Source organism: Anolis carolinensis, chromosome 3 (assembly GCF_035594765.1).
Source record: "Anolis carolinensis isolate JA03-04 chromosome 3, rAnoCar3.1.pri, whole genome shotgun sequence".
NCBI classification, from domain to species: Eukaryota; Metazoa; Chordata; class Lepidosauria; order Squamata; family Dactyloidae; genus Anolis; species Anolis carolinensis.
Window position 1 is genome coordinate 237,262,520 of NC_085843.1, and position 27,249 is coordinate 237,289,768.

General features: G+C 41.3%; 2 protein-coding genes across 4 annotated transcripts; both read right to left on the reverse strand.

Moving 5' to 3' along the window:
- Positions 1-122: 122 nt before the first annotated feature.
- On the reverse strand, positions 123-12,662 carry LOC100561626 (coagulation factor VII). Of its 2 annotated transcripts, none has more exons than XM_062976402.1 (9): positions 12,624-12,662; positions 11,661-11,784; positions 10,322-10,482; positions 9,132-9,156; positions 7,212-7,325; positions 6,783-6,917; positions 3,333-3,673; positions 1,507-1,624; positions 123-734 (listed from the first exon to the last, which is right to left on the reverse strand). In XM_062976402.1, the coding sequence occupies exons 2-9, from the start codon at positions 11,737-11,739 to the stop codon at positions 157-159; spliced, it is 1,551 nt and encodes a 516-aa protein (XP_062832472.1). In that variant the 5' UTR covers positions 11,740-11,784; positions 12,624-12,662; the 3' UTR covers positions 123-156. The 2 variants fall into 2 exon arrangements, with proteins under 2 accessions (XP_062832472.1, XP_062832473.1); XM_062976403.1 differs by having other exon boundaries at positions 12,570-12,633.
- Positions 12,663-15,634: 2,972 nt separating this feature from the next.
- On the reverse strand, positions 15,635-27,249 carry LOC100567125 (vitamin K-dependent protein C). 2 transcript variants are annotated; one of them, XM_003218385.4, is made up of 9 exons: positions 27,165-27,249; positions 26,661-26,749; positions 25,240-25,400; positions 23,668-23,692; positions 22,332-22,442; positions 20,592-20,738; positions 19,106-19,200; positions 16,898-17,015; positions 15,635-16,285 (listed from the first exon to the last, which is right to left on the reverse strand). In XM_003218385.4, the coding sequence occupies exons 2-9, from the start codon at positions 26,743-26,745 to the stop codon at positions 15,735-15,737; spliced, it is 1,293 nt and encodes a 430-aa protein (XP_003218433.3). In that variant the 5' UTR covers positions 26,746-26,749; positions 27,165-27,249; the 3' UTR covers positions 15,635-15,734. The 2 variants fall into 2 exon arrangements, with proteins under 2 accessions (XP_003218433.3, XP_062832474.1); XM_062976404.1 differs by having other exon boundaries at positions 27,174-27,192.

Here is a 27,249-nt window from a genome sequence, read left to right on the forward strand (position 1 = left end):
GTTTTGTGTCTGAACGTACATACCCCTTTTAGAAATAATCCGTTTGGTCATAGACTCAAATTTCCAGGGCTACATCTACTTATTAGTGAGTGAAGCCAAGTATATGCATATAATTAAAGAAATGTGGAAATACAATTATTTTATACAAATCAGCTTTCATTTCACAGACCGTAAAAATCCCGTAGAATCAGTCTCACTTTCAATAACTTCTTTTATCCACGGAATGTAGTTGGATACCCTGGTGTAGACACCATATTTTCCCACTTCAGCACAGCCCTCTCCCCAGCTGACAATCCCCAGGAGATACCAAGTATTGCGATAAGCTGCAGCAAAAGGTCCTCCGCTGTCTCCTTCGCAAGCATCCCGGCCTTCTTCGGCATAGCCAGCACAGAACATGTTGTCAGTAATGGGCTTCTCTGTTGATTGCCTGCAAGTGTCCATGCTCACGAGAGGCAGCTTGACTTTCATGAGGAAGCGAGTTAACTTTCCCTTTGCATGAGTAGCACCCCATCCACTAACCATCCCCTGACTTTGTTCTTCAATCAGCAAACTAGCCAGATTAGAGCTGGGGAGGCAGATGGGGAAGACGTGCTGGGTGAAAACAACATCACTGGTCAGGCGGATCAATGCAATGTCATTGTTATAGTTAGTTGAATCATACTGAGGATGCTTCCAGAATTGCCGCACTTTCACTTTTTGTTCATCCTGTTCTCTTTGATATTTGTCAAAGTCTCCTGAAAGGCAATTAAAAATATGAAATAATTTGATCTCTTTTTACAGCTAATATGAAAAAGAAACTATTGTTCTACGAGATAAAAGAATAACTATTGCTGCGAAGAACATTTATCAAGCCAATCCAAAGTGTCTAAGTTTTGAAATCCTCATGGTCAGGCCGACAGCACACATATTAGGTGATAAATGAAGGAACCAGAGTGTTTTTGGAAAAAAAATAGCCAGATCTTGCAGCTATGTGTTCTTGGTGAAAGAAACCTATAGAGGCTAGGTTAAGGGAGCAGCTACACTGTGCAATCAAGGCAGTTTGACACCACAAAAGTACTGGTGTCTCATCAGACTACAGCTCCCAAGATTCCATAGCATTGAGCCATTGTAATTGAAGCAATGTCACACTACATTAATTCTCATACTAAGAATATCCTCAGAAGAAGAAAGAGGCTCAAATATTTTTACAATATTAGATAAATCCTAAAGGACATAAAGTTAGGCAGTCTAAGAAGAGCAGAATTTCTGTCTGATAACAAACTTGCTAGACTTCCAGACTTCACTTGGGATGACAGTTTATTCAATGCCTAGGGCCACATTATTTTATGTTCAGACACACATCTAGGATCCTAAAAACTAGCTATTAATTTAATTGAATAGAGGGGCAAATATCTTCAGAATGAAAGAGTCCACTGCATTTCTTTGAATTGCATTCCAAAAAGGTAAAACATACTCTTAAAAGAATCAAACCTATAATCCTTTGGTGTATAGCTCTGTAACACTCACCTACAGTAACTTGATGTGGATTAACAAGATCAAGGCAGTGTGCTGCAGTGAGCACCCACTGGCTGCTGATTAAGCTGCCTCCACAAAAACCGTATCCTCTTTTATTTTGGATGAGTACCTAAAAGGAAAACGGATCACCAAATATTCACTCAGTTTATTGCAAGAACTAGGTAGAGGACTGAAGCAGTAGTGGCAAGGAAGAAGATTCTAAATAAACACACAATTATGTGGCGCAACACTATCTTTAGACAGTGGTGGTAGTATCTGTTTACAGAATGGAAATAAGGCAGTTCCAGCACTGTTCCAGTTATTGTTTATCTTCACATGTGTGAAAGATAGTACTACATCAACAATTACTTTCAATGTTACAAAATTATTTAAAACAAGATTTCCTTAACTTGTTCTAATAAGGTGCTTAACCTTTTAACAAGGACAAAATTAAACAAAAAAGACCTTGGTGAACGTTATTCATTCATCTACGTAGATGCTGTTCAAAGGTAAATACAACATAGCTCAACCCTAATAATACAGTTAAAGAGATTACTGTACCTGCATTGTGTAAACAAGGTTTCAGTTCAGAACAGTTGTAAACAAGAGAGCAGTTGTAAACCAAATAACAGATGACCCTGAACTTCTCTTTCCCATTACATTTTTTAAATAATCAGAGACACATTTTTGAACTGTAAATGTTATCACCTGTTGATAGCTTGGCCATTTTAAAGCACTTCTGGTCCTGGTTAGATGTAATGCTGACTTCTAACAAACATAAACTGCAAGCTGAGAGTTGATTTCAACGAATTAAAACACGATCCTTGCTCCATTCCAGCCTGAACCATGGTTTGGATACCAAAATTACGTATAATGGTGCAGTAAAATGGGTCCCCTCTTATCAGTGGTTCCCAACCTTTTTTTGACCAGGGACCACTTTGACCAGGGACCACTCTCCAACAGTACCAAAAAGGTTACGAATCAGTTTTTGGTCAACTTTAGATTAGGTTTGGTTATTTGGGGTGCTGATTCAGAAAATTGCATTGGATAGACCACATCAGCTCTAGTTTCTGATTCAGAACATATTCCAGTAGTCGCCATCTGCTTGCCCACAGAAAACATTTAATAATCTAGAGCTGATGTGGTCTATCCAATGCAATGGTCAGGTCTGTGGAAAGGAGAGGAGATTAAATAAATTAAGAGGAAGGAGATTTGCGGACCAGAGTTTTGTTCTGTGGCCCACTTCTGAGCCGCGGCCCACAGGTTGAGAACCACTGCCTTATATAAAACGTCAAAATCAGGGTTTGCTTTTTGATATTTTAAAAATATTTTCAAGCCATGGATGGCTGGATCTGGATGTTCACTAATGCCAGCTATGAAAAATGCTGGCCTGAATGTCATATAATTAAAAGTTTGAAATCCCACATACATTTATTATCATGTCCTCTGATTTTAAAGGTAACTATGTTTTTACCTACACACATGTAACATTAAAACTGGCTAATACCAGAACAGGACAGAGTTTGCTCTGAAGCTCTAGTTCTCCCCATTAGAATGACATGGTTTTCTTAAAATCAAATTTACATCCGCACAGGGCCTTTGGGGTGTATTTATTAAGTCACTACTTGTACCAACTGGGTTATTAGCCTCAAGCTAATGCAACTAATCCAGTTTGGGGAGCATCAGAATCTGGCTCTCCAGAGGCTCCATGCCTGCTCCTCCATAGCTAATGGCAAAAGGGGAATTATTGCCATCTCCAATCTTTAACAGGTTATGTTGCCTGTTACCTAGAATATGAAGTGAGACAACTTTGTCAAAACTTTCAAGATAGTATATACCTGCCAAGGACAATCTCCTGGGCGACAGAAACTGCCTCCAACTACTCTGGGAGTATCTTCAGTGTCTGTGGAGTTGAAGTTTAGCCAGCTTTGGACATCTCCTTCTGTGAAGTTTCCCCATATCTCTTCCACATCTTCTTCCTCTGTCCTTCCTTGTACAGTTGTCTGGTTAAAATTCACTGAGAAGGCCTGAGCTGAGGTTTGATTCTTACTGCCAAGGTTTTCCTCAGCCATTGTTTCATTCAACCCAATAGTATCCCAAATATTAATTGGACCGTGTTCTGTTGATCCATCCTCAAGAGAACGTGTCGATTTTTTCATCAGCCCACAGGGAAAATGGTCTTCAAGGGTAGAAATTAGACAATCCACTCAGTGTAAGCCTGTTCAGACAACTGAAGGGAGTGACCCTATGTGTGGCAGAGAGTTGAACAGAATGGACCTTGTGGTCTCTTCCAACTCTATTATTATGTGACATTTTGGTGGGAAAACATGAGAAGATAAAACTTTAAAACATGAAACGTGGGAGGAAACACCTAAGCAATCTATTTCTGATTAAAAAACAACATCAATCTGTTTTAATGTTTCAAAAGATGTTCTTCCCCCTATCAGCCCACTGAATCATTGAGGCAGATGGTTTGAAAAGTTAAAATAAAAATCCTTATGAACTCACCTATACAGTATTCTTGACTATTTAAAAAGAGACAACACTACTACTGGTACAATAGTACAAGGAGGAATTGTGACAGGAATGCTGCTTCTGCGAGGGAGTGAGACTGTCAGCTGTTTCCAGATCAACCATGTTAATGGCAGCCGTGGGAATGGAAAAGGTTGGGCTAGGAGATCCTAACAGTTATGGAACTATGGAAAACATATTAATATCTGTCTTAGCTAATACTGGTCATAGCTGGTACAGTGTAGTGGGTAGATCATTGATCAGGCACGTAGGGATACATTTTTACGTGTAGGTGTTTATCCCTATAGCTCACCTCCAAGGAGTGTCCAAAAATGCTTAGATTCACATCAACAATCCAGTTCTGACAGTCTTTTCCAGCAGGATCAGGTCTTTTGTAAACACAAATGAGTCTAGTTTGCCCTTTCAAGATCAAGCTACCCTGAAATACTTTGTATAACAAGGATAGCTCACATCAGGGGGTGCCAAATGACACCATATCCTGGATAATTGAAAAATCCTGGGATCTCGGCATGAATAGCTGAGTTATTATTGGTACTGGGGAAAAGTTTCAAAGCCTTCTGAATTAGGAATCCTTTTGGAATGACCCAGAGCAATAGGCTTGTGCATTTTGGATGAAACTTAATTCGTTTCTGCTTGCCAGATTCTGGTAGACCCCCATATCCATTTTCATGCACCTCCCAAAAACAGGTGAGTAGCCAGATAGCCGTTTTCGGTCCATAGCCGAAAATACGGCTCGATCGGCCTGTTGACGGCAATGAGGGGGAACTTCACAGGCTTCCCTTCCCCTCATTTTAGGGCTATTGGGATAAAATGACCACACTTGGAGGACACATCTACCACTGTTAGCCCACCAAGTTTCATAATGTTTGGGTCATCCCCTGATTTTTAGGAATTTATTTTCTTTTAAGGAATAAGGTCGCCTTAAAAAAATGTACCTCACCGCTGGCCCTACCCTGCAACTTTGCCAGGAGCCCCACTAATACCCTTTCTTCTTTACTAATAATAATAAAAAACAACAGGAAGCAACTTCTTCCAAAGCTTTTGCATTTCTTGTTCTCACCAAATATACTGGAAGAGGCCAGCAGCAGCAAGCATAGCATTGTCCTCTTATTAGAAAAACATTCCTGTATGATCCACTGGGGAAAAAAACATTTTCAAAAAGTATTATGGGAAATCTAGCCATGTTTGGGGGAAAAACTCATGCTTTTGGAGCATATTATTTTAAGTCTTAGCGGTTCAGAGCAGGTCATCAGCTTCAGAAAGGTGAGGCAGTGGCGGCAGCCCCCAAAAAGGGCAATAGAGGGTCTAGGGGACAAGGGGCAAAAGAAGGATGACTTCAGGTCAGGGGCGGAGTGGTTGGCAGGTGACCCCACCCTACAAAGAGCCAATCAGTCCCCCAAAGAAGGAATGAGAAGGAGGAGACCCCCAGGACAGCTGAGGATTGGGGGCAGAGTGCTTGGCTGGTGGCCAGCTCAAAGCATATAATCTGGATTCAGAAACAGGATTATATGGCAGTGTAGATGCCAGGGCTATGCCTCTCCTCACCTAACTGTTGTGAACTGAGGAGGACTGAAGTAGCCAGCCAGCCAGGCCAAGCCAAAAAATAAAGCAGAGAGTGATCAGCTAGGCAATCGGACTGGAGCCAGAACAGAAATGAGAGCGATGGAGGGGGTCGCCCCATTAAATAGACAGCTTGTGTAAGACACATCACGGAATTCTTCTATTCAGATTGGCCCAACAGGCAGAGCTCACAGGGAAACCCCGTTTGAGCAGTATGCGGCAGCCTCTTCGCACGCTGTGTGTTGCCAAATGGGGGGGGGGGGGGAGGAACCGTGATTGGCTTCCACGCAGGCCCGGCCCAACACGGCACGCTGGCCACGCCCCCGCGTTGGGCGCCACCTTCCCAGGGGCGCTATTGAACCCCTGGGAGGCGGGGCCACACCTGGCGGAGGCGGGGCCATGTGACGTGGAGGCGTGGCCAGCTCTGGCGGGACCGGCCACGCCTCCCATGGTGCGCGCCCGCTGCAGCGGGAGTCCTTTCAGGCTGCGGCCTGGAAGAAATCCTGCTGCAGCTTGGCTACGCCAGGGCGCACCCCGCGGGAGGCAGGACCAGCCATACCTCCCACGGCGCGCGCCCACTGCAGCAGGAGTTCTTTCAGGCTGCGGCCTGGAAGAACTCCTGCCGCAGCTTGGCTGCGCCAGGGCGCGCCCCGCAGGAGGCGGGGCCACGTTTGGCCCCGCCTCCCGCGCCGCGCACCCTGGCCCCGCCTCCCATGCCGCCCGTGCCGCGGGAGGCGTGGCCGCCCGGCGTTGGAGGCGGGCTTAGGGCGTGGGGGGCGGGGCCAGTCCTGGCCACACCTCCTGCGGCGCAGGGGAGGGGGCGCAAAAAAAAAGTTGCGTATCCCTTCGAATTTCCTCGGGCCGGTCCTGCTTCCACGTGGTCCCATTACAGATGGGAAAACGTGACAGCTGGTTCCTTGCCATAATGGCCATCTGGCAGAGTCAAAGAAACTGAATTGGCTGAAGAGAAACGACTAGTCCGAATCTATGCACAAGCCTACTGGGCAAGCTGTCCTTGCTTACCAAGCGTGAGTAGTGGGGCTGAATGATAAATGAGATAAAGATATTAAAGCCCAACAATGAAAAGCACTATTCAAAAAATATGGAGGAAATTTAGGCCTATTTGGTCCTACTGCCTCCCCCCCAGCCTGAGTGCCAAACCCTACCCCTCACAGTCAACAAGTGTTATCCATTACCTGCTGGCGTGCACCCCTTCCCATCTTCATTTAGGGTGTATCCCAAGGCACAGGAGCAGATTACACGAAGCGACTGTTCAGTATCTTGGCAGTATTGCCAGCAGCCACCATTCTTGTACCAACAATGAACTTTCTCTGTATTAAAAGGATACATTTTACTTGGGTCATCATTCAAGCATTTCCTCACAGGTCCTCCCACAAAGACCACTGCAAGTTGTCAGTCACAGAAATACAAATCACAGCTCTGACCACTCTACTAGGTTTAGCAGCATGATACAACACCAGTATTCATGGGGATATGTTCCTGAACCCATGGACCAATACTTTTGGTTGTTTTTGTCATATATAAAACATAGCATTGCTACAACATGCATGGTGCCAGGGGACCTGGGTACTGAACAGGTTCTTTAATACCATCTCACTACTTACCTATTTCACAGTGACTCCCTCCAAATCTTGGGGGACAAGTGCAGGAATGAAGGTAGTGTTTCACTTTGCAGACTCCACCGTTCTTACATGTGTTCTCTTTACAAGGAGTTAAATCTGTTTTGGAAAGTTTGTGATAATATAATCAAGGTCATTTTTAAATAATTAATTGCATTTATTTATAAAAAATAATTAGTGAAAATACCTGGTATTACATGGGTTGGAATTACACTTATTTTGATACAATGTAAACTTCCAAAGTAAATTACATGTACATTACACCTTCAAGCAAGCTCAGTTAGAGATGTGCTCCTCTTATCTCTTTGACTAAAGCTGTGGCCATTTGGGTCCTTCTATATGTACACTGCCTTGGTGCACTCCCACAGCACCCCAAGACAGAAAGATTTGCTCACACTGTATAACTGTGTCCCCAAGAATACTTTTCATCCTACCATCTTTAAACTGTTTGCTGTTGCTATTAACTGCCTTCTAGTTGATTTTAACTTATGGAGATCAAATGCATGAGAAACTTTAGTAGTTCATCAGGAAGGCATTTTGAGCAAACCCAGACTTGTCAAACTGCCGTAAGATAACTCGCAAAATCAGTGACTACAAACAAGAGCAATGAAAACAACAGCACATGCTTCTCAAGCTCATACGGACAAAACCACATGATTTGAAACATCATAGTAATTGGGTGAAAACAACAGTGTCTATCAGAGAGCACACATATTATAAGAGTCAAAAATAAAACAACACTGAATTTTAGCTTTGAAGATATATTGATATGGTACATGTTAAATGGGCTAACAAAAATGCTTTTTATGGCTATCGCTAATTAAGGGATATTATTTTGCAAAAAAAGAGAATGCATTTCTGATGAAACATTGATATATTTTCATATTATTTCTACCAGAATAATCTGAATTTTCTGCTTGCTTTTTTATCCTTTTGTGTCATTTATAAACTATCTTTAGAAGGTTTCTGATTCTGATATAGAAAGAAGCTGCCTATTCTAACAGAAGCACATTATTGGATCCTGGTCATTCACTTCTTATTACAGACAGATGTGTAAGCATTGGAGTGCTCTTGCCATAATCACTATATTTTACAGCATTACAACTAACGGCAAAATACTATCAGTAAAAAAAATGTATTGAAATAGGGACATAAAAAGGACACAAAATATCCAACATGGATCACTCTAGTAAAACTACAGTGTATTAGCATATATTTTTTTCAATTTCTAGCCCCTGGTGGCGAAGTGGGTTAAACCGCTTAACTGCTGAACTTGCTGACCAAAAGGTTGGCGGTTTGAATCCGGGGAGCGGGGTGAGCTTCTGCTGTTAGCCCCAGCTTCTGCCAACCTAGCAGTTTAAAAATATGCAAATGTGAGTAGATCAACAGATACCGCTCCGATTGGAAAGTAACGGCAGTCATGCTGGCCACATGACCTTGGAGGCGTCTACAGACAACGCCGGCTCTTCAGCTTAGAAATTGAGATGAGCACCAACCCTCAGAGTCGGACTCAACTATATTTAATGTCAAGGGGAAACCTTTGCCTTTTTTATTTCCTAAAATCCTTTTTTTTGCTTAAATTTAATGGAATTTACCCCTCCCCCAATTAAGTATGTACAAGATTAAAATCTAAAACAATTTAAATTTAAATTTAAAACAAACAGCCTGCCAAAATATGTTGTACACAAAGTGGTTTCAATCACTGGTCTAGAAACTGGCCAAACTGGCTGGTATTTTCTGTTAGCTAAAGTCCAAAATCACCCAAAGGAACCTATTTGAGAATGGCTACTATCCATGGTAGCAAATTGAGATAGAGAGGACCAATGGAACCCCAAATCCCTTGTTTCAAATTAGCAATCTGTTGTTTTCATAGTAAGAAGAAAAGGGGACAAAATACATTCCTACCTTTGTAATCAAACCAGAACTCCATCTGAAAAATAATTATACTTTTTTATAATTTGATTGGTAATGGAACTGCAGATCTTATGGTCCCTCACCATTGGCTGTTCTGGCTAATATTGAAAGCAGCCTACTCTATAACATTTAGAGCAGAGCTTTCCAAATATTTCACATTAGTGATACCCTTTTTAGACATACATCATTTCGCAACACAGTAATTCGGTTTTACTAGCAAAGCAGAGGTTAAATCAACTCCTTAAAAGAGATAAGGACAATTGCATACACTGTAATAACGAAATGTATGGGGACACAACACACCTCATGTAAATCTTACATTTATATTTTAAAAATATGTGATTTGTAAAATAATAACGTGCATTTAAGTTTTTGCGACACGCTAGCAGTGGTTTTCAACCTGGGGTCCCCAGATGTTTTTGGCCTTCAACGCCCAGAAATCCTAACAGCTGGTAAACTGGCTGGGATTTCTGGGAGTTGTAGGCTAAAAACATCTGGGGACCCCAGGTTGAAAACCACAGTGTCACGACACACAATTTGGAAAGCTCTGATCTTGAGGCCAATACATTTCCCACCATATTATAAGATATCTGAAAGCTGGCAGAAAGATTTGACTACTATACTTAGGAGAACAGTAAAGGAAAGGAGATTCCACCTGAACATTAAGAAGAACTTTCTGACTATGCAAGCTGTTCAGTAGTGGAACTCTCTGCCTCGGAGTGTGATGAAAACTCCTTCCTTGGAAACTTGGAAACAGAGGCTGGGTGGCCATCTGTGAGGGATACTTTGTGCTTTTTCCTGCATGGTGGGGGTTGGACTAGATGGCCCATGTAGGTTCTCCCAACTCTATTATTCTGTGATTCTAACTGGCAGAAAATAATGCATCAACAGCTGTAAACAGTAAGTAATGAACACTAGGAAGAAGTTCCTAACTGTGAGAGCTGTTCAGCAGTGGAACTCTCTGCTTACTTTTACATACATATTCAATCATTTTACCTGTTGATTTTAATGTAGAGTTGATTTATTGCTGAATTGTGACCTGTTATAAATTACCTGAATGGGGCAACTGACATTTTTTCACCTACTTGATCTTGCAATTTACAGTATACATTACATATTTAGACAGACACACTCTTATGTTTTTCGCTCTGTCTGAAGTAGCCTTGAGTACACCTTCTCACCGTTTTTTCCTGTGATTTAAAAATCTCCTTGGCCTCCTCAAATGAACACTTTTCTTCAATGCATTCTCTTTCCAGGTTTCCTGTGCGAATCTCCTCTAAGAACTGATTGGCACGTTTGTGAATCCTCAGGAACTGAGTTGCGTCAGATTTTCTCCTAAAAACTATACACACAGAACAAGATAATACCTGATCCGGCTTTCTCAACACAGGCCAAGGAGGAGAAACAGAGGAAATCAACATGGGAGTAAGCCCCGTGGAACAGAATAGGATTGACTTTTAACTAAATACACATAAGACTATGTTGTACATCTGTTCACCTCTAGGCAGATGGCACACTAACAAATGGCTGCCTAACAGTATACGAATTATTAATTTCACTCACTTGATTGTAATTCCAACACAGCTCTTATCTCAGAGAAATAATTATCTGGGTAAAACTAAAGCCACAGTATTGATTTAGGCTATAATGTATCCTATGCTAAAATTCAAACATTGCTGATGTTAGGCTTCAGTTCTGAATATTAAATATTGTTCCATTTCATTAAAAGGCTGGGATCCTGTTGGTTAGTCCCAACTAGAGTTCAATTCATTTTGAAGCCAATAAATAGGTAATAATAATAATAATAATAATAATAATAATAATAATAATAATAATAATAGTTGTTGTTGTTGTTATTGTTGTTATTGGGCTGGATTGCTGACTTGAAGGTTGCCTGTTCAAATACAACCAGTGAGAGCACGGATGAGCTCCTTCTATCAGCTCCAGCTCCATGCAGGGACATGAGAGAAGCCTCCCACAAGGATGGTAAAGGCATCAAAATATCTGGGTGTCCCCTGGGCAACATCTTTGCAGATGGCCAATTATCTCACATCAGAAGTGATTTGCAATTTCTTAAGTAGTTCCTGACATGAAAAAATATATTCTGCTCTATCTCTCCGAGAGGAATCAGAGCGAACTACAAATACATTATGGCAAATATTCAATACCGTTATACAATTGACAAAGACAGACAGTACATGAACAGAGGCAAGGCTTCTCTCTTTTCACCTCCGGCATCCAGCTGTGCTCGACTTGGCCATGGGAAGGTGCTGTTGTTTCATTTTCCATGCTGAGGAGCCTGTCGTCCATGGACTCCTTTTCTTGTTGCATTTTTGCCAGCATGTTTTTCAGAACGCCTTTTACCTTCCAGTCAAAACGGTACCTATTTATCTACTTACATTGCTGCTTTCGAACTGCTAGGCTGATGGTGGGAGCTCACCCCAATCCGGACTTGAACTGGCAACCTTCAATGGGTCTACCTTAGGTGTCATTTACATTTTGTGGCTAAGAGGTGCTTACCTGATAATGAACAGTGTAGATTGCTGTAGAAGGAACAGGCAAATAATAGCAATATTGCGCCCAAAGAAGTGCTAGCCATTGTACAGCCAAAATAAGCAGAATATTTTAGTTTGAAGAAAATAACCTAGAAAGTGGGGAGCAAAAACAATTAGTTATGGCCCAAACATAGAAGAAAGACGCTATTTGTATAGAAGGGGTGTGTGTATCCCTTAAGGGGTAAGATGGAGAGGAGCGGAGGGTAACCTTTGATTAAAATAAAAAGGAATAGAAAATTATGTATGTTTTACAACTATTGCTACATTTAAATGTCTTCGAATCTAAGCCACTTAGATGCCCTTGTATTCATATAGCTCTCTCTCTCTATATATATATATGTGTGTGTGTGTGTGTGTGTGTGTCTGTGTGTGTGTATAAATGCTAAGGTTGATAGAATCTGTATCCTAAGGCCAATTATTAGAATAACCTGTCTAAACTCAAATAGGGAAAAATCCTGGACCTTCCACAGATATATAAATGCTGCCATAGATGCAGGCAAAACGTCAGGAAAGAATGCTTCTGGAACATGGCCATACAGTCCAGAAAACTCATTGATTCCAGCCATGAAAGCCTTCGACAACACAGGGAAAAGATGTTTCTGTGCTAGATGCTCTGAGAAAAGAGGAGGCTATTTCTTTGACTCACCTATTTGTATTCTGTGGAAGAAAGCATCAACTCGGATTAAACTGTCCATTTTCTTTGTCAGAATTTATGATTGAAGCAAATACCACTGATCAAGTAACACCTGTAGTTCTTACATTTACAGTCTATCTAAGGGCATTCAACAGCTGAAACCTCATCACATGTGAAGCGGCACGGGGATTTAAAAGAAGAAAATGTGCAACAGAAAGACTTCCAAGTATTTAGCTTTACCTAAAGGAAATGGCTCTCCATACGTTGCAGGTTCAAAATACTGCGTTCTCTTACCTGATTAGGAAGGACAAAGTGCTGTTCAGATGAACACCAAAGAAAGCAATGGGAATTCATTTGTTGATGATTAATCCACCACAAATATTGACAAAGAGGCCACGGGAAAGACAAGACAGTAAATGCCCCAGTCATAGAAAAACATGTTTCATTTAAGAGTGAAACAAATCCTTTAATGCCATTATGCTAACTGTGGCACACTTCTTATATACCAGTGGTTCCTTTTTTTGATCAGGGACCACTTTGACCAGGGACCACTCTCCAACATTAGTACCAAAAGTGTTACAAATCAGTTTTTGGTCAACTTTAGATTCAGTGTGGTTATTTAGAGTGCTGATTCAGAAAATTGCATTGGATAGACCACATCACTTTCTGATACTGAACATATGCCTTCCAGTAGTCGCCATCTGCTCTCCCACAGAAAACCATATTTAATCATCTAGAGCTGATGTGGTCTGTCCTATGCAATTTTCTGAATCAGCACCCCAAATAACACCAGGAACAGGTCTAAAAACAAAGACACCAAGGCGCCACCATTTCCAGGCACCACATGGAACAGAGGAGGAGGAGAAGCAGCAGCCAGGAGGCTTGTTGTCACGCCTTTCGTGGGTAGTCAACCTCTAGAATCATAGAATCATAGAATAGTAGAGTTGGAAGAGACCTCATGGGCCATCCAGTCCAACCCCCTGCTAAGAAGCAGGAAATCGCATTCAAAGCACCCCCGACAGATGGCCATCCAGCCTCTGCTTAAAAGCCTCCAAAGAAGGAGCCTCCACCACGGCCCGGGGGAGAGAGTTCCACTGTCGAACAGCTCTCACAGTGAGGAAGTTCTTCCTGATGTTCAGGTGGAATCTCCTTTCCTGTAGTTTGAAGCCATTGTTCCACGTCCTAGTCTGCAGGGCAGCAGAAAACAAGTTTGCTCCCTCCTCCCTATGACTTCCCTTCACGTATTTGTACATGGCTATCATGTCCCCTCTCAGCCTTCTCTTCTGCAGGCTAAACATGCCCAGCTCTTTAAGCCGCTCCTCATAGGGCTTGTTCTCTCCCCTCCCGACAGACCCATTGTCTCGGCACTGTAAGAGGATTTCGCAAGACCAGTCGCTCTCATTGCAACGGTGTAGTATTACATAAATAAGATTTCAGAAATGGGAGATAATGTGCTGTTTAATACAGAAGGCAATTGGCATTAATTGTACTCCTAAAATGACAGCCTGCTTACGGTAAATAATGGTGATCCAGGATTAATTTTTGATTTAAAAAAGAGTGATTTTGAATATGGCTGCGGACCATATTTTAGTTCTTGGAGACCATTGGTGGTCCATACACCATAGGTTGAGAACCACTGTTATATACTAGTCATACATTTGTGGGATAATTTGTTGAAATGCCTGGTTTTATATGTTCTTTGTCACTTACACAGCTGACAATCCCTGAAGACACTGGGGACTTTAACACCAGATTCTACATTCAAGAAAAAATATTGTATTCCAGGAAACAAAAGTTGTTTTGTTCTCCATGGCCAAAGTTGCTGATATACTTTTGACTACTGCTACTCCTCCTCCTCCTTCCGCTCCTCCTCTCCTTCTTCTCATGCTCACATTTCTTTCGTACCAAAGGTGCAGTAGAGAACAGAACTTATAATATATTTAGAAATCATTAAATATTATGTGTTGTTGAAGGCTTTCATGGCCGGAATCACTGGGTTGCTATGAGTTTTCCAGGTTGTATGGCCATGTTCCAGAAGCATTATCTCCTGACGTTTCACCCACATCTATGGCAGGCACCCTCAGAGTTTGTGAGGTCTGTTGGAAACTAGGCAAGTGAGGTTTATATGTCTGTGGAATGTCCAGGGTGAGAGAAAGAAAGAACAGCAACCCAAAGAAAGAACTCTTGTTTGTTGGAGGCAAGTGTGAATGTTGGCTGCTTCCTGCCTGGGAGAATCCTTTGTTAGGAGGCGTTAATTACTGGCCTGAAGCTGGCTTTGAAGCTGCAGGTCTATTCAGTGTTAATCAAGGTGGCCAATTGCAACATTCACACTTGCCTCCGACAGACAAGAGTTCTTTTTTTGGGTTGCTGTTCTTTTTTCTCTCCCACCCTGGATATTCCAAAGATATCCACAGGGACCGGGCTGTGGTGCAGGCTGGTGAGCAACCTGCTGCGATAAATCACTCTGACCATGAGGTCCTGAGTTCGAAGCCAGTCCGTGGCGGGGTGAGCACCCGTCAATTAAAAAAAATTAAAAATAGCCCCTGCTCGTTGCTGACCTAGCAACCTGAAAGATAGTTGCATCTATCAAGTAGGAAATAAGGTACCACTTATAAAGTGGGGAGGCAAATTTAACTAATTTACGACATTGGAATGAGAAAGTGCCATCACAGTGGATGATGAAGCAGCTGCTCCCCCCGTGACCAGAATCGAACATCCCCTCAGGAGAAGGTTAAATTGCCTCTGCGTCTGTCTCTGTCTCAGTTCTATGTGTGTATGGGCATTGAATGTTTGCCCTATATGTATATAATGTCAGTCCCCTTCAGGGTGAGAAGGGCGGAATATAAATACTGTAAATAAATAAATATATAAACTCCACTTGCCTTGTTTCCAACAACCTCTGAGGATGCCTGCCATAGATGTGAGCGAATGGTTCTGGAAGATGTCCATACAGCCTTGAATACTCACAGCAACCTATTACATATTACATTCATAAATATTTTTTCTCTTGCTCATTACATTACCTGTGATGGGTGACTTTATAACACTTTTTATGAACAACCACTCCTTCATGAACTTGTTCAGCAACACTGCTTACAGTTAGTTACTTCCTAGTTCTCAGTATAAACTCTTGCTTATCATAAGAAATGTTTTGGTGGCACAGATCAAAGTTTACTTAATTCAAGGATCAGGAGGAAGAAGGAAGCAGATACATTTTCCTTCATGGTTTGTAGTCTTCTTTCAAGGTACCTTTGTGTACAAGGTGGGGAAACGGGTTTAAAAAAAACAGAACACACAGCACATGCTCATTTTGTATATTCTATATTTATTCGACACTCCGTATCTGTTTTGTTGATTGGTAAAAGCATCCCTTCTTTTTGTTCCTTAATGTCCAATGGAGAAATCTTATGTTTTTATTTTCTGGTTGATCCAGTCAAGATAGGAGCTGACTTTAGTGTAGATTCCAAAGTTTTCAGGATTCCCACAGCCCTCTCCCCAACTCACTAGTCCAATTAAGAACCAGGTATCCCTGAACTTTGTGACCATGGGCCCACCGCTGTCTGCATGGCAAGAATCCCGTATATCTCCCGGTATTCCTGCACAGAGCATGTTCTCAGAGACAGTATTTGACATAGCATTCACACAGTCGTTCCGTGATGCCAAAGGGATCTCGATATAATGAAGAACATGGGAGTAATTCTTGCTGGTGTCTGTACTCCGGCTACCCCATCCCGTCACCACGGTTTGTGCCCCTTCTTTCATCAACTCCTGTTCTGCCAGGTTCTTGGAAGGCAGGCAAATGGGCACGATGTACTTGCTGACAATGACAGGGTGCGCTAAGTGCAACATGGCAATGTCATTGTCAGAGGTGTCCACAGAATAATTTTCATGCATCAATCGCTTGTCAACATCAATGATCCGCTCACTTTCATCTGTTTTCAGACGATGATATTTACCTGTGAGGGCAAGAAAAAAACAGCGAAAAGGTATTGACTCCTGTTATCTAAGCCAAACCCACTTCTCTCAAAAAATTTAAGAGAATCCTTAGGCCAAGCCTGCACAAACTGCAGCCCTCCATGTGTTTTGGACTTCAACTCCCAGAATTTCTGGCCATTGGAACATCTGGCTAAAGCTTCTGGGAGTTGGAGGCTCGAATATCTGGAGGGCCGCAGGTTGTGCAGGCCTGTCTTAGGCAAAGCTTGGAGGTTAAATATTGGAAATAACAATTTACAGCAGTGGTTCTCAATCTTCCTAATACCACGACCCCTTAATACAGTTCCTCATATTGTGGAACAATATCAGAACAAAACTGTCTCCACAAGGAAAGTCTCTCAATATTATTGCAGTATTTGCATTCTATACAGTGAAAGAAAATATTCTAGCAAAAGTGCTCATACTTAAATTAATTCATGACAGATCTTTACTCGTGATGTTTTCATTGCATCCCAGCTCAGAGATACTAAAATATAAAGGACCATTGGATAGTCAGCATGCCAACAGAATCCCTGCCTTGCACTCGCTGAGGGGCAAAGTATAAAGAAGGAATGCAGTCATGTTGATTTTCTTACCAAATTTCAGTCTGATTCTCTGTTCTCTCACCACACAATGAGCAGCGGTCAGAACCCAGGCAGGGTTGATGAGAACACCACCACACTTAAATTTGCCTGTACTGTCACTCAGCATAACCTAAAATGTAAAAGAAGAGAGGAAGACAGTTTCAGACTTTATTTACACATCATTCACAATGCAAGTTCAGTGTTGTTCTTCTGGCACAACCAGCATCTGATACGGACTTAGTTGCTGCTCAGCATCAGATGACACTGTATTTCAAAGAGGGGTATTGGAAAGAATATTCTGGGAACTATACTTCCCACAGTAAGGCCACAGGAGCTCTAGATGGTGGAAGAAATTGCATTATTTTAATGCTCTGAAAGCTCTTTCTGCAAAATGAACAATATGTATCCAATATTGGCCAGAATGTTCAAGATCTTTGAACTGAATGATCAATGTCTCAGCTTTGATTTATATTTCAGTCAAGGTCTGCTCATTCCAAAAGAAGTCTGTATAAGCGTTTGGTTGATGTTGTATTTTGCTTCTTACAATAATCAATATGCTGTTGTGTTAACTTAAGTAAAATTTGACCTGCCAGATACAGTAGAGTCTCACTTATCCAACATAAACGGGCCGGGAGAACGTTGGATAAGTGAAAATGTTGGATAAGGAGGGATAAAGGAAAATTACTGTATTTACGAATTTAGCATCAAAACATGCAATTTATTGAAAACATTAATTACAAAAACATTGATGACTAACAAATTAACTACAAAAAAGATAGAATTGCATAAAATGAACTTACAGTAACAATATTGTTGGAAGTTAAATCCATAAAAAATTCAGTTCTTGCTGTCTAGAGAAACAGCTGTGGATCCCGACAGGAGGCAGACTGCATTGGATAATTCAGAACATGGGATAAGCAAATGTTGGATAAGTGAGACTCTACTGTATTGATGAACGGCTGTTTTCACCATATTCCTACTGCCCACGTAGGTTCAAATAGAGGGAAACTGATGGGTTACAGATTCCCAAACCCATTGTTAAAGTGATTGATATTAATATGGAGCAGAAGCACTTGAAAAACATGGAACTGCACTAAAAACTCCACTGTATGTTAGTATCTTGGCATCTGCTGGGATTTTGTTCCATGACTCCCTATAGATACCAAAATCAAATACCATTATATACACAATAACACAGTGCAATGATGTCCCTTATATAAAATGGAAAAATCAACCTTTGTTTTTAGAATATTCTTTTGGAATATTTGGATGCCATTGAGGACTGAATCTATGGATGCAGAATCCAGGGGCAAATCCTAATTCTGAGATGGCTTTGCAGCCGGCAGCAAGATCTGCAGGGACCTCATCACACTAGAGCTTGGATCCACTTTAAATTCACTTTAGGGATGGGGCTTTAAACAGCTCAGCCAGACAGGTCCTGCACCTCACCAAATACAAACCCCAGAATTCTGCAGGAGGCAGAAATTGGATTTAAAGTGGATCCATGCTCTAGTGTGAAGAGGCAGGTAGATGATTTTTACATTATATTAGCATGGAACTTAAGAGACAGTAACTATACTCAGTAATACAGTCGTTGAAGTGACATCTCCAAGCAGAGTTAAAAAATACAGGCAGTTGTCTCTCATGTCCCTGCGTGGGAAGCTGGGGCTGACAGACGGGAGCTCACCCCATCTTGCGGATTCAAACTGCCAATCTTCAGGTCAGCAGTTCAACCGGCACAAGGGTTTAACCCATTGCGCCACTGCGGCTCCCTTTAAATTACAATAAGAACAACTTATTTTAGAACACTATTGCTGGGCTCAGTTTTCCCTTTAGCTACTTGTGAATTGGAACTAAATCCAGAAAGGAACAGGGGAGTCCAGTAGGATCACAGACGACATCATCATCCACGCTTATAAAATAATCCTGGGTCTTTGTGCTCAGAACTTGTATTACACCACTGAAAACATGTTCAAAAATACAGACTTCCTTCATCAGTGGGGATAACTGGCATGCACTGCAGTATGTGAAACTAAAGGTGAACTTTAAGTATTCATCTGTAAGTGGACAATCTTGCCTTCTGCATAGAATATTTAAGCATATTATTTAGCTGTGAAAATCTGAAATAGAAGCAAATTTTCTGCTAACACTTTGGCAAAAGGGAAATCATTTCAGTGGAAGTTATTTTTCAATTTGGCTGAGTGTGTCATCAGTCTTTACCTGCCAAGGGCTATCTCCTTTTCTTCCAGCTTTGCCTCCAATTACTTTAGCAATTTTCGATTTCTTTTCGACAACTCTTCCACAAGGAAACTCCACTGGAAGGGGAAAAAAGACAATGAGTTTTCATATAGCAAGGCCTTTTCTATTTCCATGACTTTTGCTATTGTTGTTATGTGTCTCTAAGTCAACTCTTGACCTACCATAAGTTTTTTTTGGTGAGATTTATTTGGGGGGGGGGGGGGGTTGCCGCTGACTTCCTCTTAGCCTTGCCCAAGGTCACTCAGTGAGTTTCCACGGCTGAGAATTTGAACCCTGGTCTCTCAGAGTCCTAGTCCACATTGTACTTCATAGGTCCAAAGACTAAGCTGCTCTTCAGTTTAAAAGTAAAGGTTTCCCCTTAACATTAAGTCTAGTTGTATCCAACTCTGGGGGATGGTGCTCATCTCCATCTCAAAGCTCAAGAGCCAGCTTTGGTTATGTAGCCAGCATGACTGCATGGAGCGCCGTTACCTTACCGCCAAAGCGGTGCCTATTGATCTACTCACATTTTTATGTTTTTGAACTGCTAGATTGGCAGAAGCTGGGGCTAACAATGGAAGCCCATCCCTTCCAGTTAGCAAGTTCTGCAGCTTAGCGGTTTAACCCGCTGTGCCACCGCAGCCCCATGTTCTTCAGTTTACATCAAATAAATAAATTTTCTCTAAATATATGAATAAACATTACATAATTTTAATGAAATTATTCAAAACTATTTTATAAAAATAATAACAACAGCAACAACAACAACAATAATTGTTAATAATAAAAAAACTCTAAAATCAGAACAGTAAATAAGGAACAACACTCTGAAAACAGAGGAATTCCAGACATGAGTCAATCAGGGGCAACTAACACCTCTGAACAAAGGATTCCCCCAGGCAGGAAGAAGGCAGGACATGAAGCTGGCAAGGCCATTAATGCTAATCAAGGTGATGAATTACAACATTCACACTGGCCTCCAACAGACAAGGTCTGCTACCCTGGACCTTCCACAGATATATAAACCTTCCTTGCTTAGTTTTTCCAATATACCTCACAACCTCTGAGGATGCCTGCCATAGATGTGGGCGAAACGCCAGGAGAGGATGCTTCTGGAACATGGCCATAAAGCCCGAAAAACTCACAACAACCCTGTGATTCCAGCCATGAAAGCCTTCGACAACACAAAGAAGGACACATCTGAAAGAAGTAGCCATATTATAGGGAGCCAATGTGGTAGAGTGGTTTGAGTGTTATACCAGGACTTCTGAGACCATTGGGTTTGACCTTGGAGGCCATGGAGGCCGACCGAGTGACCATGGGCAAGTCACACTCTCTAAGCCTACAGGCTTGCCTTAGGCAAAGAACAACATGATAACTGTATTATAGTATAATGTTGACGCTTCCTTTGTGAAAAACCTCATATAAAAGTCGAGATTCTGCTCAGCATTTGGCCCTGTTTTCTTACCATCAGGTTCGCAAGAGGTATGATTTCCAGACAGTCGGTATCCTGAAGCACAGCTACAGTAACGGTATTTCCCATTGCTGCCTTGGACCTCATTACAAAAATGTTCACATCCACCATTGTCAATGGAACAGTTGTCATACATGACCTCTGGGCAGCAAAAGAAATAGCACATAGAATGAAAAAGGGCAACATAATATCCCCCCAGCAATCCATTAATAACATAAAAGGTAAAGGTAAAAGTTTTCCCAACATCAAGTCCAGTCGTATCCGACTCTGGAGGTTGGTGCTCATCTCCATTTCTAAGCTGAAGAGTCGGCGTTGTCCGTAGACACCTCCAAGGTCATGTGGCCAGCATGACTGCATGGAGTGCTGTTACCTTCCCGTATTGATCTACTCACATTTGCATGTTTTCGAACTGCTAGGTTGGCAGAAGCTAGGGCTAACAGTGGGAGCTCACTCCGCTCCCCAGATTCGAACCACCAACTTTTCGGTCAGCAAGTTCAGCAGCTCAGCGGTTTAATCTGCTGCGCCATCGGGGGTTCCTCAATAACATACGTCTTCTTTAAAGCTGTGCAGAAAAGGATGCATCTGAAGGCTTGCTATACTTCTCTATTTGCCCCTTAGGTCTATCATGGCATATTACTTGTTGAGCATCCCTTATTCCAAATTCAGAAATACAAAATTGTCCACATGGCCGGCTGAGACAGTAAGATTTTAGTTTCCTGGTTTACATTAATTTTATATTAAGCTTGAGTTTCATCTGTGTATATATTCATTATGTGTATATATGAAAAACCTGGGGGGGAAAAATCTGAAATCTCAAACACATCTGGTCTGAAAAAATGCATTGCATAAATGACTCGGTTCCCTTCATTGGATGCAAGATGGAATAATAGGTCATATACTTCTTCAAATATAGTTTGTCAGTGCATTTTAGATCAGATATAGGTAAAGGTAAAGATAAAGGTTTTCCCCTGACAGTCCTAGTTCCTTTCAAGCATTGTTCTACCATATTAATTCATATTTGTTAGAAAGCATGGAGTATGAATATTGGTAGGTAAAGATAAAGGTTTCCCCAACATCAAGTCCAGTCGTGTCCGACTCTGAGGGTTGGTGCTCATCTCCATTTCTAAGCCGAAAAGCCGGCGTTGTCCGTAGACATCACCAAGGTCATGAGGCCAGCATGAAAGCATGGAGTCCCATTACCTTCCCGCCAGAGCAGTACCTGCTGATGCATTTTTTTGAACTGCTAGGTTGGCAGAAGCTGGGGCTAACAGCGGAAGCTCACCCCGCTCCCTGGATTCGAACCACTAACCTTTTGGTCAGCAAGTTCAGCAGCTCAGCAGTTTAACCTGCTGCACCACCGGGGTTCCACATAATACAGTTCAAATCAGATAGTCTGGGATCAGATCCCGGGATATAGGGCAGTGTGAATCAGGCCTGAGAGTAGATGAATATGCTCCTAGTGCTGGATTGGAGCCAGTGTGATGTTAATTATAATTGGCATGAACAGTATGGTGTTTCCTCACTCTCCAATCCATCTCCAAGGGACAGGCTATCGCTCCTGTATCCCCATAGTCTTCTATGATGGAAATGGACTATATTCTCCAATGGCTGGGTTTTCCTAGAGCTTTAAACAAATGGAGCAAAGTGTTTAGCTTGAAGTATTCTCCATCGGATCATGAAGCAACATTAAAAACTCTCACCCCATGGCACCACAATAATTGAGAGCAGCGTTACCATTTTGGCACAGCTGCCCCTCCCAGCCTTCGTTACAAATGCAGTCGTATCGGCCAATGCCATCCTGGCAGACTCCGTTGGAACATGGGGCGGACTCACACATGTCTCCATCTGAAAAAATATTTGCAAGTTAGCCAAGATCATTTGCCATATGTGTAAGTGAAAAATTAACTACATATTCTCTTTGTACTCTTAGTTTTTGAGGTTTTTTTTGGAGGGGAACAAATATAATTTTTGGAAACATTTTTTATTGTATGTTTTTGGGCTTACTGAATGTTTGTCCCTGAGCTTACTCAGTGTAAGCTCCTGGCTTGTAGCCTATTTGACGCTGGCAAGTTTGTCTTCCATGCACATCTCCATGAACAAGATATGAAGATTGGGAGAAGACATATTTTCTGATGGAAAGCATTGCACAAATTAAATGCAAGGATTATATATGAGTTTGATACTCCAGAGGAACTGTGACTGTATTATTACTAGGAAGTTTGTGTTGAAATTGCTGTTTTTTCCATGAACTCTGCTGCACAAGAGTAAAGTTTGAATTTTGCATTTTCTTCTCCTTGTGTTACTCTTTTTGAATATACATAGGACTAATCTTCTGTTGGTCTGAATGCATAAACGCCTTCATGCAGTTAAAAGAAATACAGTAGAGTCTCACTTATCTAACATAAACGGGCCGGCAGAATGTTGGATAAGCGAATATGTTGGATAATAAGGAGGCATTAAGGAAAAACCTATTAAACATCAAATTAGGTTATGATTTTACAAATTAAGCACCAAAACATCATGTTCACCAACAAATTTGACAGAAAAAGTAGTTCAAAACGCAGTAATGCTACGTAGTATTTACTGTATTTATGAATTTAGCACCAAAATATCATGATGTATTGGAAACATTGACTACAAAAATGCGTTGGATAATCCAGAATGTTGGATAAGCGAGTGTTGGATAAGTGAGACTCTACCGTAATAGCTTTGAAACCGAGACTTGCTTGAGATAATGAAGAACTTTGGAACGCAACCCTGAATCAAATTTACAGGAATCATAGGGTGCATCTACACTGCAGAATTAATGCAGTTTGATGCTACTTAATGGTGCTATGGATTGTGGGAATTGTAGCAGAGGGGAATCATTTTGTTGCTGCTATGGCTAAAAAAGTAAGAGTGTGAAGACCTTGGTAGCTTGCACATCTTCTGCCTACCTACGCTGAGTAATACAGATCATATAAACCATCTGTTAATTTTTCCCTGTAAGCACAACATCTGCTTGCTGCAAGAAGAGAGAAGTAACAGAAGTGTCTGCATTTCAAAAATGACAGAACATAAATTTACTTACCAAAATATTTTGTCCAAAAACTTAGCTGTGAAGAAACACAATCTTAGTTAAAATTGAAAATAAGACTCTTCCCACAATGTGCCATACTACTTTTGGGTACAGAAGGCAAAAATTATTTCAATTTCAAAATTATCTTTAAAAGTTATAGCATTTTCATGCCACTTTAAATGCCATGGCTTTACACATTTAATAATGGGAGCTGTACTTTGTGGAAGGCCTTCTCTGCTAAAGGGCTCTAGTGCACACTCCTAAGATAGTGAAGATGTCCTAAGCAAATATAAGATAAATATAGTTGATGCATTAATATTTCTACTCAACCTAGCATGTTAGAAATCACAACCTTCTACAAGCCTCCTACACTAGCTATTTGTTATATATAATATTCAGATTGCTTACTGTATTGTATATATGTGTGGTATGCTATTTTACCTTAACTCTATGTGGTTGGAGGGACTTAAGACCATGTGACCCAGATCTGGGTCTACTCAGACCTGAGAATCCATTTCAGAGTACAGATGCTATTAGACCAGGCATGGGCAAACTTCGGCTCTCCAGGTGATTTGAACTTCAACTCTCACAATTCCTAACAGTCTACTTTTTCCCATAATGCTTTTTCCCAAAATGGCAAGATTGTAGGTTTAAGTTTTTATTATTACATATATTAACTAAACTAAATTAACTAAAACATATTTGAATAAATACACCATTGGTAAACACATACGAAAAGAATGAACAATTATTTAAAATATACCAAAAAGAAGCATTAAAAACTCTACAGCAGACAAACAAAAATCTGTTTTCCTATCTATCAGGGTAAGCAGCCATCAGGGATAATGGGATCATATTGTTCCTGCAGGAGACCATGTAAAACTGCACCCAGAAAAGACTTTGCTCACATAAAATCCATAATCTGGGCTGGAGTGGGATAATTTCACCACTTTTGAAAATATGTTAGAATTGTCCCCACTCCATCTCGGACACACGTGGCAAACACAAAACCCATGGGCCGAATCTGTCCCACCGCATCATTTTATGTGGTTTGTGAAACTTTCAATACCAAGGTAACATAGTAAAGGTAAAGGTTTCCCCTTGACATTAAGTCTAGTTGTGTCTGACTCTTGAGGGGAGGTGTTCACCTCCATTTCTAAGACCAAGAGCTGGCGTTGTCCGTAGACACCTCCAAGGTCATGTGGCTGGCATGACTACATGGAGTGCTGTTACCTTCCCGCCGGAGTGGTACCTATTGATCTACTCACACTTGTATGTTTTCAAACTGCTAGGTTGGCAGAAGCTGGGGCTAACAGTGGGAGCTCACCCCGCTCCTCCGATTTGAACCTCCGATCTTTCAGTCAGTAAGTTCAGCAGCTCAGCGGGGGCTCCAGGGTTACATAGACCAACAGATACGTTGCCATTGACATCTGAATCTAAGAGATGGGGGGTGCCATCCACAGCAGGGTGTCCTCCCCTCTTTCAACCACAGGCAACAAGTAGATGTTTGACCAGTTACTATATGCAGGGGACATACTGGGATGATATTTGACCCTTTCCCCCCAATCTCCCACAATAACTTACAGTTACTTCCTGACTTTCAAATATCTCACGGGCTTCCTCAAAATTGCAGTGTTCCTCAATGCATTCCCGCTCCAATGAACCTGGCTTTACTTCTTCCAAGAACGTATTGGCTCGCTTCTGGACCTTTAGCACTTGGTTTGCCTCTTGGCTGCTGTAAAAGACTTTTGGGAAAGGGGAAAATCCTTATTGGCTATTCATGGCCACCCGCAAAGATCTTTTTCAGATGAGGTACAAATGAAGCTACTAGGATCAGGGGACAGGTTTTAAAGCACTAAATGCCTGGACTCACTAAACTCTGGAATGGATAAAACTCATCTAGACTTTAGCTATTGGTTCCGTTGGTATTTGAAATGTCAAAGTGTTTATGAAAGCAGGATTTTGCCTCATCACAAACAATATTATTTTGCAATGAGATTTTTTAAATCATGTCAGAAGCGACTTGAGAATATACTGCAAGTTGCTTCTGGTGTAAGAGAATTGGCCATCTAAATAGACCAGGCTGTGGCACAGCTGGTTAGTAGCCAGCTGCAATAAATCCCTACTGACTGAGAGGTCATGAGTTCGAAGCCAGCCTGGGTTAGAGTGAGCTCCTGACCATTTAACAGTCTAGCTCGCTGTTGACCTATGCAGCCCGAAAGACAGTTGCATCTGTCGAGTAGGAAATTTAGGTACCGCTTTATGAGGGGAGACTAATTTAACTAATTTACAACACCATAAAACCTTCCAGCAGCATGCGAAAGAATAAGGAAATACACCATCAAGGACTCGGTGTCACAAGTGGACAGTGAAGCGACAGCTCCCCTTGTGGCCAGAATTGAGCCAGAAGCTGGAAATGTTAAATTGCCTCTGTGTCTGTCTATATATGTCGTATGTCTAATGGCATTGAATGTTTGCCATGTATATGTGCATTGTGATCCTCCCTGAGTATCTTTCGGGGTGAGGACAGAATATAAATATACTGTAAATAAATAAAAATAAATAGATGTTTCCCAGTTGACCCCTGGATATGTTTTCATCCTGTTGGGAGGCTTCTCTCATGTCCCTGCAAGTTAGAGCTGACAGACAGGAGCTCACCCCGTTTCACGGATTCGAACCGGCAACCTTCAGGTCAACAACTCAACCTTTAGGTCAGCAGGTTTAACCCACTGCGCCATCACGGCTCTGAGATATAAATGCAATGAGATATAAATATAATTATTGTGCTGCACTCCTTTCACACGAGAGGGTCGCAGCAACACTCTTAACTCTATTATGTCAGTAGAAACTGTTCCCAACAGCAGTTTTTGAGTAATCTATTCAATATTTATATACAAAGACACTGGATCCTGGGACTTATGCTGTTAATACTAAACCTATTAAATATGCAATGACTTATAAGATGCAGCATTTATTAGATAAAAGTAATACAATAAAGATGATACCTGATGTTTTATGCTCATTAGATGCTATGAAGGCAGATGAAAACGCCAAAAGGGAAATTAGCCTCCACATTGCAAAATATGTCATACACCTAAGGAAATAACCACCAAGAATTAACAATTTGTTATGAGTAAATGTTATGTTCTCACACCTTTAATTTTTTTTATTAAGACATAATAAAACTCATTCCAAGATTTGTAACTGCTCGTGTTTACAGCAGCATATGAAGTATGGTGCATAGCTGCATATTTATATTAGTTTTTAACCCCACCCAATAGACACTGGAGGTCAACTGACTGTCATGCGCTGTTGTATTCTCAAAGCACAATATACTACATAACCATATCCTTTTAAATACAGTGAGGATTCTCTTACTAACTCTCCTCACATTATTTTCTTTGCTGATTTTATTACTTCTCTTAACTTTTAGCTACATTCAATCATTATTAAGGATTTAGAAAAGGAGAATCGGGGCGAAAATGACCGCAGCCTTCCCAAAGACTTACTGATTTTACCCGGTGAATCACAGTTGTCTACTCTTCCGCCATCAAGCCTGGAGGACACTAGTTAATCCATAACCTCAAATATTTA